General features: G+C 47.4%; 1 protein-coding gene across 1 annotated transcript in view; it reads right to left on the reverse strand.

Moving 5' to 3' along the window:
- The window catches only part of ARSK (arylsulfatase family member K), a 284,607-nt gene that overhangs the window by 199,269 nt on the left and 69,873 nt on the right, over positions 1 to 15,465 (reverse strand). The window contains exon 2 of the mRNA XM_075325083.1: positions 4,573 to 4,702. Coding sequence (XP_075181198.1) covers positions 4,573 to 4,702 — 130 coding nt within the window. The remainder of the gene's footprint in view (positions 1 to 4,572; positions 4,703 to 15,465) is intronic.

Raw genomic sequence — 15,465 nt, forward strand, 5'->3', positions numbered from 1 at the left:
ACATGGAGAGCACGGGGCAAACATGGAGAGCACGGGGCAAACATGGAGAGCACGGGGCAAACATGGAGAGCACGGGGCAAACATGGAGAGCACGTGGAAAACATGGAGAGCACGTGGCAAACATGGAGAGCACGTGGCAAACATGGAGAGCACGTGGCAAACATGGAGAGCACGTGGCAAACATGGAGAGCACGGGGCAAACATGGAGAGCACGGGGCAAACATGGAGAGCACGGGGCAAACATGGAGAGCACGGGGCAAACATGGAGAGCACGGGGCAAACATGGAGAGCACGGGGCAAACATGGGAGCAAGGGGCATGGAAAGCACGGGGAGCACGGGGCAAACATGGAGAGCACGGGGCAAACATGGAGAGCACGGGACAAACATGGGAGCACGGGGCAAACATGGGAGCACGGGGGCAAACATACAGAGCACGGGGCAAACATACAGAGCATGGGGCAAACATACAGAGCACGGGGCAGACATGGAGAGCACGGGGCAGACATGGAGAGCACGGGGCAGACATGGAGAGCACGGGGCAGACATGGAGAGCACGGGGCAGACATGGAGAGCACGGGGCAGACATGGAGAGCATGGGGCAGACATGGAGAGCACGGGGCAGACATGGAGAGCACGAGGCAGACATGGAGAGCACGGGGCAAACATGGAGAGCACGGGGCAAACATGGAGAGCACGGGGCAAACATGGAGAGCACGGGGCATGGAGCGCATGGGGCAAACATGGAGAGCACGGGGCAAACATGGAGAGCACGGGGCAAACATGGAGAGCACGGGGCAAACATGGAGAGCACGGGGCAAACATGGAGAGCACGGGGCAAACATGGAGAGCACGGGGCAAACATGGAGAGCACGGGGCAAACATGGAGAGCACGGGGCAAACATGGAGAGCACGGGGCAAACATGGAGAGCACGGGGCAAACATGGAGAGCACGGGGCAAACATGGAGAGCACGGGGCATGGAGCGCATGGGGCAAACATGGAGAGCACGGGGCAAACATGGAGAGCACGGGGCAAACATGGAGAGCACGGGGCAAACATGGAGAGCACGGGGCAAACATGGAGAGCACGGGGCAAACATGGAGAGCACGGGGCAAACATGGAGAGCACGGGGCAAACATGGAGAGCACGGGGCAAACATGGAGCAAACAGAGCACGAGGCAAACATGGCTGCAAGGATGGAGGAAACGTGCAAAGATGGAGAGAAACGTGCAAAGATGGAGAGAAACATGGCTGCAAGGATGGGGGGAAACATGACTGCAAGGATGGGGGGAAACGTGGCTGCAAGGATGGGGGGAAACATGCAAGGATGGGGGGAAACATGGCTGCAAGGATGGGGGGAAACATGACTGCAAAGATGGGGGGAAACATGACTGCAAGGATGGGGGGAAACATGACTGCAAGGATGGGGGGAAACATGACTGCAAGGATGGGGGGAAACATGACTGCAAGGATGGGGGGAAACATGACTGCAAGGATGGGGGGGAAACATGACTGCAATGATGGGGGGAAACATGACTGCAAGGATGGGGGGAAACATGGCTGCAAGGATTGGGGAAACATGGCTGCAAGGATGGGGGGAAACATGCAAGGATGGGGGGAAACATGGCTGCAAGGATGGGGAGAAACATGGCTGCAAGGATGGGGGGAAACATGCCAGGATGGGGTACATTTAGCAGGAAGGGGTACATTTAGCAGGAAGGGGTACATTTACCAGAATGGGGGATACATTTACCAGGATGGGGGGAAACATGAAAGGATGGGGGGAAACATGCCCGGATGGAGAACATTTAGCAGGAAGGGTGACCTTTATCAGAATGGGGGATACATTTACCAGGATGGGGGGAAACATGAAAGGTTGGGGGGAAATATGCCAGGATGAGAAACATTTAGCAGGAAGGGTGACCTTTATCAGGATGGGGGAACATGCCAGGATGGGATACATTTACAATGATGGGTTACATTTATCAGAATGGGGTACATTTACCAGAATGGAGTACATTTACCAGAATGGAGTACATTTACCAGAATGGAGGACATTTACCAGAATGGAGAGCACGGGGCAAATATGGAGAGCACTGGGCACACAGAGCAAACAGAGCACGGGGCAAACATGGAGAGCACGGGGCAAACATGGAGAGCACGGGGCAAACATGGAGAGCACGGGGCAAACATGGAAAGCACGGGGCAAACATGGAGAGCACGGGGCAAACATGGAGGGCACGGGGCAAACATGGAGGGCACGGGGCAAACATGGAGAGCACGGGGCAAACATGGAGAGCACGGGGCAAACATGGAGAGCACGGGGCAAACATGGAGAGCACGGGGCAAACATGGAGAGCACGGGGCAAACATGGAGAGCACGGGGCAAACATGGAGAGCACGGGGCAAACATGGAGAGCACGGGGCAAACATGGAGAGCACGGGGCAAACATGGAGAGCACGGGGCAAACATGGAGAGCACGGGGCAAACATGGAGAGCACGGGGCAAACAGAGCACGGGGCATACAGAGCACGGGGCATACAGAGCACGGGGCATACAGAGCACGGGGCATACAGAGCAAGCAAAGTACGGGGCATACAGAGCAAACAAAGCACGGGGCATAGAGAGCAAACAAAGCACGGGGCAAACATGGCTGCAAGGATGGAGGACACATGCAAAGATGGAGAGAAACGTGCAAAGATGGGGAAACGTGCAAAGATGGAGGGAAACATGGCTGCAAGGATGGGGGGGAAACATGGCTGCAAGGATGGGGGGGAACATGGCTGCAAGGATGGGGGGAAACATGGCTGCAAGGATGGGGAGAAACATGGCTGCAAGGATGGGGTACATTTAGCAGGAAGGGGTACATTTACGAGGATGGGGGATACATTTACCAGGATGGGGGATACATTTACCAGGATGGGGGGAAACATGCCAGGATGAGGAAAAATGCCAGGATGGGGAACATTTAGTAGGAAGGGTGACCTTTATCAGGATGGGGGATACATTTACCAGGATGGGGGGAAACATGAAAGGATGGGGGGAAATATGCCAGGATGAGGAAAAATGCCAGGATGAGGAACATTTAGCAGGAAGGGTGACCTTTATCAGGATGGGGGAACATGCAGGATGGGATACATTTACAATGATGGGGTACATTTACCAGGAAGGGGAAATTTTACCAGAATGGGGTACATTTACCAGAATGGGGTACATTTACCAGAATGGAGGACATTTACCAGAATGGAGGACATTTACCAGAATGGAGGACATTTACCAGAATGGAGGACATTTACCAGAATGGAGGACATTTACCAGAATGGAGGACATTTACCAGGAATGGGGCCATGATGGGGACAAATATACCAGAATGTAGGAAATATATATCAGGATGGGGGACATGTTTACCAAGAAGTGGCCCAGGAAGGGGGACATAACTACACAATGAAAGGGGAGGGGAGCAACTCGTACGTCTTTATGGGATTTCAGGATGTTCAGACTTTGCAATGTAGATGTGGATTACAGGGTGAAATCTCTGTCTAATATGCTGCAATTTTTTCCAGAAAGATCAATCCAACTGCTGTGTCTGGAAAGGGCAGGGGCTCAGCTTCAATGTGTGGTAAGCATGAGCGTGATGCCCCCTGCTGAAGAGAAGAGAAGACTGCAAAGGTAAGGTTAAAATCAATTATTTACATAATAGGATTGGTTGGCACTTCGGAAAAAAAATGGGTTTAGGGCTACAGTTTGGGCACTCGGCCTGTAAAAGGTTCGCCATGACTGCTCTATACTGAGTAAAAAGTGATGTTTGAAAAATGCAGTTTAATTTTTTTTCATCATTTGCATATTATTAACATGTTTGTCGGTCCTATGATAGAGAGGGAGAGGTTTTTTAAATGTTGATTTATTGCTGATAAACAAATTAAAAACAAAATATTTGATAGTGATTTAATAATATGGCTTAGCTGAGGAGCATGTACAGTAGGTAATATAGATTTTTTGGGGTTTTTTTTAGGATGCATGGATTTTCCTTTTCCTTTTGTGTCTTTTGATCTACATGTGTTCCAGTATTCCTACTAGCATTTCTCGTTTTCCCCATTTTAGGAGAAATATACTATACTAGTATTACATGGCAGCCATTCACATACTGTAGAGATGCTCTCTATTCTGGCTCAAAGAGTCGGTCCAGGGAACCCAATTCTATGTCATACATATGCGTAATGGGACAAATGGACAGTGATTACTTTCACAGGACACTACAAGCTATTTTTTTTCTTATACTGTTTGATGAATATTTCTGTGTTAACATATTATCTCAGTATTGAAATCTACAGATCCTCCTACCGAATCAATACAGACAGACTTTATTTTAAATATTTTTGGCTCAGTACTAGATTCATAGAGTTAAATAAAATATCATTCTGTGTTGTATCACTACGCAAAGGAAGCAGAACATACATAAAGCAGAAGGATTCATCACCACATGGTGGCCTAGTAAAATTGTTTGTAATTAGACTGTCAGTAAGTTATATAATAGAATGATACACACTCTATTGGTCTATTCTATGGCGTACCTGCACGTGAAGGACAGCAAATTGGAGAGTTTGTATAGGCATTCAGAAACGTGGCTCCATTCTGTTTCAGAAAGTCTAAGTTGGGGAGATCCACCAGGTGGTTCTCTGGATCGATTGTTAGTCGCCCATCCTGCAGTGGAGAACATAGTTATATAGAAATTTTAATCATTCATCGCCTTAGTCATCCTGATGTACAGTATATTAGATGCAGTTCCACCAGAAATCTCGAGTACTGGAATATTTAGGTGCTTTTCATCTTACCACAATGCAATTTTATCTGTGGGGGTCTTCTTTGTGTTATGAAAAAGCACAGAACAAATCAGCTGTCTCACTCCTGCTGCTCTCTCTTCCTTTACATACAATGCATACTAAACACACTGCAGAGATCCTGCAGCTGCATCCCCCTCCTCATTGTCTACTATTTATTGTTTCATACAGGACAGCTTTATGAGTTTACAGGTTTCTTTACAGAGAGCCTGAAGGTTGGAGAAGAGAAAGAAAAGGGCTGGAGCGGGGCACAGCTGTAGTGGAAGACAGGACATGACAGGGGTTTGTAAGACAGGCACAGATAGGGTTAATAGGGAGTTTGAGCAAGAAGTGGTCAACAGAGTTGTTGGCACGTTAGCACAGCAGTAGTTGGGGGGAGTTATGGGCTTTGAGTAGGTCACATGGCTTGGGGACTGCTATGGGAGTGGTGGGAAGTTTGTAGGAATGGGTGTGGAAAGCGAAGGAGGAGTACCTTTTTAAGAAGAGGAAGAGCCATTGGGACATCCTGTCTCGTGGACCCAGGACCAATGAATGACCCACTCACTCGCACTTATTAATGTTGTTTATAGTGAATACAACAAATAAAAAAAAAAAAATTATACCTAAATATAAGGGTGCATTCAGGGTGCCGTGATTCAATGCATTTGCAAAGGAATCGCGGCAATATGTGGTCACTTGCGGTTGCGTGCGGCACACACTGGATCCGGGGAGATGCAGTATTTTATCTTTTATCAAATATGCTACTTGTAGCGTTTTTGATCTCCAACAAAATACTGCAGCTCACCGGATCCTTCATATTGCGTTGGTACCTGCAATGCTTTTCAATGAGCCGGATCCTGCTCTTCTTCCTGCGGAAGTCATCGCATTCTGGTAGGCAGGATCCTGTTTTCAGTACTGAGCATGCTCAGAAAGTAGTTCCTCCCCCGTGCTTTCTAGTGGAGCTGCATCAGTTGAAGAAAAAAGATAGAAGAAAGAAGACCAGGATTGAGGAGGGGTGAGAGGGAGTAATAAAGATGGAGTCTCTAAGTGTGTCTGTGTATTTATTTCTAAAAAAATATTTTTTCTCTGTGTGATGTCTTTTTTTTAACCCTTCAGAGGAGATTCTTAATGGCTGGGTCAAACTTGGCCTGACATTAAGAATCTAGGGCCTTATATCAGCTGGTAAAACAAAGCTGGTATTGACCCCATACTACCCAGGCCGCTGGAAAAGTTTTAAATATATAGCTATTTCAGTTTCATATATCTAATAACTGATGGACTAATTATATTTCTGGATTGAAGTGAGGTTTATTGTACTAACAGAAAATGTGCAATCCGCATTTAAACAAAATTTGACCGGTGCAAAAGTATGGGCACCTCAACATAAAAGTGACATTAATATTTTGTAGATCCTCCTTTTGCAAAAATAACAGCCTCTAGTCGCTTCCTGTAGCTTTTAATGAGTTCCTAGATCCTGGATGAAGGTATATTTGACCATTCCTGTTTACAAAACACTTCCAGTTCAGTTAAGTTTGATGGTCGCCGAGCATGGACAGCATGCTTCAAATCATCCACAGATTTTCAATGATATTCAGGTCTGGGGACTGGGATGGCCATTCCAGAACATTGTAATTGTTCCTCTGCATGAATGCCTGAGTAGATTTGGAGTGGTGTTTTGGATTATTGTCTTGCTGAAATATCCATCCCATGCGTAAAGGCTACTTTACACACTGCGATATCGGTCCCGATATCGCTAGTGTGGGTAGCCGCCCCCATCTGTTGCGCGACACGGGCATATCGCTGCCCGTGCCGCACAACATCGCCCAGAGCCGTCACAATACTTACCTGTCCGGCGACGTCGCTGTGACCGGCGAACCGCCTCCTTTCTAAGGGGGCGGTCCGTGCGGCGTCACAGCGACGTCACTGAAACGTCACTGAACCGCCGCCCAATAGCAGCGGAGGGGCGGAGATGAGCGGGACGTAACATCCCGCCCACCTCCTTCCTTCTGCATAGCGGCCGGGAGGCAGGTAAGGGGAGCCTCCTCGTTCCTGCGGCGTCACACGCAGCGATGTGTGCTGCCGCAGGAACGAGGAACAACCTCGTTACTGCTGCAGTAACGAGATTTGAGAATGGACCCCCGTATCGCCGATTAGCGATTTTGCACGTTTTTGCAACGATGCAAAATCGCTTAACGGTGTCACACGCAACAATGCGGCCGGATGTGCGTCACGAATTCCGTGACCCCAACGAGTTCGCATTAGCGATGTCGCAGCGTGTAAAGCCCGCTTAACTTCAACTTCGTCACTGATTCTTGCACATTATTGTCAAGAATCTGCTGATACTGAGTTGAATCCATGTGACCCTCAACTTTAACAAGATTCCCGGTGCCGGCATTGGCCACACAGCCCCAAAGCATGATGGAACCTCCACCAAATTTTACTGTGGGTAGCAAGTGCTTTTCTTGGAATGCCGTGTTTTTTTGCCTTTATGCATAACGCCTTTTTGTATGACCAAACAACTCAATCTTTGCTTCATCAGTCCACAGGACCTTCTTGCAAAATGTAACTGGCTTGTCCAAATGTGCTTTTGCATACCTCAGGCGACTCTGTTTGTGGCGTGCTTGCAGAAACGGCTTCTTTTGCATCACTCTCCCATACAGCTTCTCCTTGTGCAAAGTGCGCTGTATTGTTGATCGATGCACATTGATACCATCTGCAGCAAGATAATGCTGCAGGTCTTTGGAGGTGGTCTGCGGATTGTCCTTGACTGTTCTCACCATTCTTCTTCTCTGCCTTTCTGATATTTTTCTTGGCCTGCCACTTCTGGGCTTAACAAGAACTGTACCTGTGTTCTTCCATTCCCTTACTATGTTCCTCACAGTGGAAACTGACAGTTTAAATCTCTGAGACAACTTTTTGTATCCTTCCCCTGAACAACTATGTTGAATAATCTTTGTTTTCAGATCATTTGTGAGTTGTTTTGAGGAGCCCATGATGCCACTCTTCATAGGAGATTCAAATAGGAAAACAACTTGCAAGTGGCCACCTTAAATACCTTTTCTCATGATTGGATACACCTGCCTATGAAGTTCAAAGCTCAATGAGGTTACAAAACCAATTTAGTGCTTTAGTAAGTCAGTAAAAGTAGTTAGGAGTGTTCAAAACAAGAAATTGATAAGGGTGCCCATACTTATGCACCTGTCAAATTTAGTTTAAATGCGGATTGCATATTTTCTGTTAGTACAATAAACCTCATTTCAATCCAGAAATATTACTCAGGCCATAAGTTATTAGATATATGAAACTGAAATAGCTGTTGCAAAAACCCAAATTGTTATAAAGAAAAAAGGTTAACAGTAATAGGAGTGCCCAAACTTTTTCATATGACTGTATATTCGGCTGGCACAGGAGTCAGCTGATCTGAACTCAGCTGAACTCCTGACCACACAACCCACACACGGTCACAGGTGATCAGCAGCAGCCACTGCCTGCTGTTAACCTGCATCCATTGCTGCGTGTGCGGGCTGAGGTCAGGAGTCAGCTGACTCATGGTCAGCTGACTCCAGTGCCGGCCGATAAATTACGTGTCCCGCTGCAGAAGGATCCGGTAAAATAACAATTGCGGTTGCATGCGTTGCATATACAATCCTCAGGATCCGGTCAGATGCGGTTTGCGTTTTTTTGCCGACTGGCAAAAAAGCGCTGATGTGAAAGCAGCCTCAATATGGCATTAGGGTGGTGGGGAACAGGTTAAAATTTGAAGACGGGACAGTACTGAGACATTTGTCAGCCACGAGTCTGTGCGATGCGACTGGGGATGGCATTCTAGTGCTGTTCAGTGGTTCAGGCCATCCAGGATCTCCTCAGAGCAAAGGTTATGGTTATGATGATTATCAGGTTGAGTATGTTCTTAAATTGTAATTAATAAAGGCTGCAAATATTTTGCAACATTTAAAGGGAACCAATCACCAGGATTTTCGTATATAAGCTAAAGCCAGTGCTATACTGGCACTATCAGGCTGATTCTATACATTCCTCTAGTGGTCAGCTCGGATGTTTAGGTTTTGAAATCCAAGAAAGTAAAGTTTATAAAATGAGATGCTTGTTGAGTGACAGCAGCTGAGGATCAGATAAGATCTGGGGGTATTCATAGTTATCCCCACCCTCTCTTAAAATTAGCATAAGTATGATACAATCGACCTAGCAGGATCTGTGGTGAGAAGGGGCAGGGCCTCAGCCAACACAGCTGATACAAGGAAGCACAATTTGTCTGTTAGCTGAGGTCATGCCCCTTCTGGTTACATGCTGTTCAGCTCATCACTTCCACATATATGTTGAGGCTCCTGGATCAAATAAGGTTTCTTTAGTGTATGGACTGAGAAACGAGGCTTGTTTTCAAGGCAGACAATAGGATAACAAAGATGTAGTCAAGCAGTTAAGCAAATCTTCTAAAAATATATATATTTTTTTTTTCAATTTAGTCTACTAAACGCACGTGATAATAAAAACATGTTTCAAACTTTTGTATGTGGATTGTATTTTAGAACAATGATGGTAAGGTGGATTTAGTACTTCCTGGGGTTTTTTACCCTCCTTTGTGAAGATTAGCTTTATATATAGGCAAAGAGGTCCTTTTTAATTTATTTTTAATTTATTTAAAAGAGCACTCAAAGAATGAGAAAAAGGTTACTGATATAATTCAAACTGCAATCTAGTGACATGTCAAAATGGGCTGGACACTGAACACAAACAGCTCCCAAGACCTGTGTTCCAACTGAAAACATGTTCAATTAGCACCTGGGAGAACAGCTATCATATGTTCTGATATCTATTTTGTCCTCAGCACCCAGCTTCCCCATGCTTTGCTATACATCTTTCCCTGAGCACTCAGCTTTTCCATATCAGATCATGGGACAGCTGGGTGCTCAGAGAAGATGTATAGCAGAGCATGGGGAAGCTGGATGCTGAGGGAAAGTGCCTTTTTCCCTCAGCACAAAACGTTATCATCCCCAGCTAGTATTTTTGTCATCCCTTGTATATAGTTTTCCAAATACAATAATGACCCCCACATAGCCTTCTATATAGGATAAAGGGTCCCACATAACCCTTCATATATTAGAATGCACCTCCATAGTCCCCCATGTATTATAATGCATTTCCCATATTCCTCCATGTATTATAATTCAACCCATAGTTCTCTGTGCCGCCCCCGTGTCAGCAGCCGGGCTGCTCGGATCCGGATCCACGGTGGCTTGAGGGGCGTCCGGACCTGGGGGTCGCGTGGCCACTCAAATGAAGGGAGTATTTACAGGGGATTGTATTTAGAGTTTGTGACGCCATCCGTGGTGTGTGGTAATGTAGAGTACCACTGCTGAAGTTGGGAGTACCCGGGGGTGATGGAGTAGGGCAGCCAGGTGTTAGAACCCTCCACAGGTAGGGGGAATGCCCTAGGACTCGGTGATGGTGTTCGGGGAGTGCCGTGGGGAGTGAAGGGGTCACTTGCGTACTCACTCAGTCCATAAAGCTGACACCGACAACTGGATAAACCAAAGTTCTGGACACTGCTGCGGGAAGCTAGTTTGGGTTCTGTCCCTAATGGTGCTGCCTGGTGATCCGTGACCTTCCTCCTGGCACTAAGTTCACTTTTCTGTTGGTCCTGGTAGTATAGAACTAGTCAGGTCTCGCTCCCCAGTGTGGCTAACTGTGGGAGCTTGCTCTCAGGGTTCACATTTGGGATTTCTTGGACCGTGTGGAAAGTCCTATCCCGCTCGTTGCGCTAGTACCCTGATTTTGGAGAGGGTGGAGAGCGGATGTTGAAGGCTCCGTTCTCGTCGGGTAAATTGTCAGGTTGCCTGAAGCTACTCCCTGACCTAGGGTCCACGTACCCCATCGTGCCCTGGTCCCAGCCCAGTGATGGTACAAAGCCCCCACGATCCCCTGTGACCGGGGGGTCCAGCTCCTACTAGGCCCAGACCACTGTCTGCTACCTAGTTACTTCCAAGGAACCCGGCTCTTGACCTCCACTCTCCTTCACTTCCAACACTTCACTGACTTACTCCTGACCTCCCCTTAACCAACCCCCCAAGTGGGCGACTCTATTCCACTCAGGCCGTCCACTGGTGTGTCTGGTGGGTGTGGTGCAGAGTGTACCTAGGATTTTATTGGCTGAGGTAGGCAACACCATATAGTTGGGGACCCATAACCAAGAAGGGGGTGGATATTGCATGGGAGGGCAGATTGTACAATACCCTGTGATGACCTAATAGTCCAGGGGCGTCACATCTCCATAAATTATAATGCAACCCCATAGTCCGCCATATATTATACTGCACCACATAGTCATCCATATATTATAATGCACCCCACAGTCCTCCATATATTATAATGCATTTCCCATAGTCCTCCATATATTATACTGCACCCCATACGCCATGTATAATGCATCCTTCCATGTCCATGTATAAGGTGTCCTTCATGTCGTATAATGCATCCCCATAGACCTCCATGTATAATGCAACCCCATAGACCTTCATGTATAATGCAGCCCCATAGACCTCCATGTCTAATCCAGCCCCATAGACCTCCATGTATAATGCAGCCCCATAGACCTCCATGTATAATGCACCCATATAGTCCATGTATAAGGTGTCCTTAATGTTGTATTATGCAGACCCATAGACCTCCATGTATAATGCAGCCCCCTAGGCCTTCATGTATAATGCAGCCCCCTAGGCCTCCATGTATAATGCAGCCCTCTAGGCCTCCATGTATAATGTAGCCCTCTATTCCTCCATGTATAATGCAGCCTTCTGGGCTTCCAAGTCTAATGCATCCCCCCAGGCCTCTGGCCACTGTGTACTCACTGATTATATATATATATATATATATATATATATATATATAAAAAACAACTCACCTCTCCTTTTTTCACTGCTGCTCCATCCGCACTTCTCTCCTCGTTCCCTCGCTGCTCTGGTCAGTGTCCTCCCGTCCTACACTCTGCATGCCTCAGCACAGCAGTCGCACAGGAGTGACGTCACCGCGCAGGCAGAGGGAGAGAATGATGAAGCATCGAGCGGGACGTGCTTGTCTTGATTAACAGCTTTTCCCCATGCACAGTAATGCCATGTTAACATGCCTGTATTTTTGGTCTGAGTACAGTCCATAGAAAAAGTGGACCACACTCGCACCAATGTTATTTAATAGGTCTGTTCAGTTGACCACATTTTTAAACAAGCTGAATGTCTGTGTGGAAAAAAAATCACAGCGTGCACTTGTCTCTTCAGTATTTCGGATGAGAAATGTCTATTTAAATCTGTGGGTGTATAAAAAAAAAATAAATCAGATCCTGCAGATGAACCTTATTGCATTCCAGGTTTTGGGATTGTAAGGTTGCAGCCAGACAGGTCCTGGATGGGAGATATGTGTCACTAACATTGCAAACCTCCATGATGTGGACCCGGAAAAGCAACCTCCAGCACATATGGTGCTGTGACGAGTTTAAATGGGCTCAAAGTTTTGATCCGGGTTTAAGGCTATGTGTCCACATTGCTATTTACCTGCTTTTTACCTGCTTTTTTGCTGCTTTTTCAACTGCAGCGTTTAATGCCAAAATGGATGTGTTCTGCTTTTCAAGCAAAGTCTATGGGAATTTGGGTTTCTTGTCCGCACTATGCAGTTCAAACTGCAGCCTTTTTCTGGCAGAACTTTGGTCAAAAACTCAGCTTTGCAGTGCAAAACCCAAATGGCAAAAACAATTGACATGTCAATTGTTTTTGCCATTTGCGTTTTGAACTGCAAAGCAGAGATTTTTCTCAAATTTCTGCCAGAAAAAGGCTGCAGTTTGAACTGCATAGTGGGCACAAGAAACCCAAATTCCCATAGACTTTGCTTGAAAAGCAGAACACATCCATTTTGGCATTAAACGCTGCAGTTGAAAAAGCAGCAAAAAAGCAGGTAAAAAGCAACGTGGACACATAGCCTAAGGAATGGCCAAAGATCTGCGTGGGTCTCGTTATTTTTGCTGTTTTTTTTTTCTTCTGCAAGATTTAAAGGGAAACTTTCAGATCCCTTATGCGTTCTAACCTAGAAGCAGGGTGATATGTGGCCTAGTAACCCCTTCCTACCCATCCCTGTGTTGCAATAGTGTGTAATATGAATGTATAAAAATATGTTTTGTTCCCCATGTAAATGATCAGAGGCTCTAGCCCCTTGGGCGTCGCATCGCCCTGTAGGCGTTTGCATGGTTTCTGTGGTATCACGCCCCTGTGGGCGTGATATCATGGATTTACATGAGCGATGTCACCGTCACTCCTTGAGATCCCGCGCGTGCACGCTTGCCATTCCCGCAGCCTTGTTATCCGGGTGCTTGCTTTTCGGCTTCAGACGCGCACTGCGCATGCACAGAAGACTCCTGCGGTTCGAACCATGCATGGAGTCCACAGGGGCGTGATACCACGGAAACCATGCTAACGCCCACAAGGCGATGCGACGCCCAGGGGGCTAGAACCTCTGATCGTTTACATATGGAACATGTAAGTAATAAAACATATTTTGATACATTCATATTACACAATATTACAACACAGGGAAGGGTAGGAAGGGGTTATTAGGCCACACATCACCCTACTTTTAGGTTAGAACGCATATGGGACCTAACAGGTTCCCTTTATGGCTTAAATAAATATTCCCATTTAATCAAATACCTTCTGCCTGTGCCTACCTCAAGCGCTGCAAGGAGTCATTGATCCCTTACAGTATACACTGCAATTCTTTAACATTGAGAACTGTATTTAGTCTGGTAAATTTCAACAACTGCTGATGTAATTACCGTAAATCCAGATCAACAAGAACATACCATTTCTCTGAAACGTTTCAAGCACTGTATGCATTCTTGATCATTGCAGTCTGGAGTAAGTTATGCCTCTTCAGTGGGGTAACTTATGATGAATTTGATTGGGCAGGCTTAAGTAAGTCTCTTTCATGTCTTGACCATGTTATTGTACCGCCCCAGCAGCGGTCGAACCGCTCGGATCCGGGTGTCGCTACTCGTGGCTCGAGGGTCTCCGGACCCAGGGGCTCAGGGTCACGCTAAAATGTAATGGGGGGTTATTTACAGGGGATTAGATAGTTCGTGACGCCACCCGTGGTGTGCGGCAACGAGGAGTACCGCCCCTGCCAGTGGGAGTACCCGGGGTGATGGAATGGGGGCAGCAAGATGACGTTACCCTCCACGGGTAGGGAAGGCCAGGGGACTCTGAATGGTGAGATGATTGCAGGGGGAGTGCAGGCACGCTGGAAGCAGGGGATGATCAGGTACTCACTCAGGAGGAAAGCAGACACTGACAACGTAGTAAACCAAGTCTCTGGGTGCCACTGCCCTCTTGGGGGGGTTCGTCCGGGTTCCGTCCCCTGCAGTACTGCCTGATGGTCCGGAGCCTGCCTCCGTGCACAAATTTTAGTGGTGTCCAAGTGGCACGTAAGCTTGATACTGTCCAGGCCCCGCTCCCCACTTTTTGGTGTGAAGGAGTTATGCTCTCAGGAGCTCACGCTTGGGATTTCAGTGGGCTGCTTTGGTTGGAAAGCCCTATCCCCATCATTGCACTAGTGCCCCTGATCTCTGAGCTTCGTGGGGACAGTCCATAAAGGCCCTATCCTCCACAGGTTAATTGCCGGGTTGCTTGAAGCCTCTCCCTGACCTAGGATCCAGTACCCCGACGTGCTTTCGGTCCCATACTGGCTATTGTACTTGCTGCTGACCGTCCTCTGAGACTAAGCCAGGCACCAAGTCTCAATATCCCGTGACTGGCTCTCCGACTCCTCCGGGTCCAGACCACCATCTGCAACCCAATCTTCTCCTTCCTGGGAGCCACACACTCCCTCCTTGCTTTTCACTGTTCGAGGGCTACCACTCAACCCCTCTCACTTTGCTCCCCTGTAGCCGACTCTCTTGTCACCTCCCACCTCCCTGCATGACCCCTAAGTGGGCCGCCCTATTCAAGTTTAGCAGCCCACTGGTGTGCCTGACAGGGTGTGGTGCGAGGTGTGATTGGGATTTTTGGATGCTGATGGAGGCAGTGCTGCAAGTTGGGAACCCGGAACCAAGAGGTTTTGAGTCCTGCACTAGGAAATAAAGAGCGTGCAGTACCCTGTGAAGACCTGACTAGTCCAGGGGTGTCACATTATTTGTAGCTGGCCAGGACTGGTGTGTAAACAAGGGTGTAATGATTGCAGTAGAAGAGGCCTATTTCAGTTCGATGTGCATCTGAGGACACACAGCGAACTGTGGCCCAGATACCCGCTCGCTTTCTGCACAACAATACATTTCGTCAGCCAAATAGAGGATGGCAGCTGACAATGGCGGGCCTGTCATGTATGGTGCATGGTAGTGATATTATGCACTACCCGTGGCTGACACCAAAATCAGCTGCTGATATTTCCACCAGCTATGGAAGAGGATGCCGCACATCATGGGACCAGGGGGAAGGTAAGAAGATAAGAAGAATTATTTATATCCTGTTTTAAATGTCGACGACGAAAACAATTGACATTATTACAGGAAGGAACTCAGGGGGGACATTACACCAGGTAGGGGCCAAAGACGATTGATATTATTACAGGATGGAGCCCAGGATGGGAGACACATTA

Source organism: Anomaloglossus baeobatrachus, chromosome 1 (assembly GCF_048569485.1).
Source record: "Anomaloglossus baeobatrachus isolate aAnoBae1 chromosome 1, aAnoBae1.hap1, whole genome shotgun sequence".
NCBI classification, from domain to species: domain Eukaryota; kingdom Metazoa; phylum Chordata; class Amphibia; order Anura; family Aromobatidae; genus Anomaloglossus; species Anomaloglossus baeobatrachus.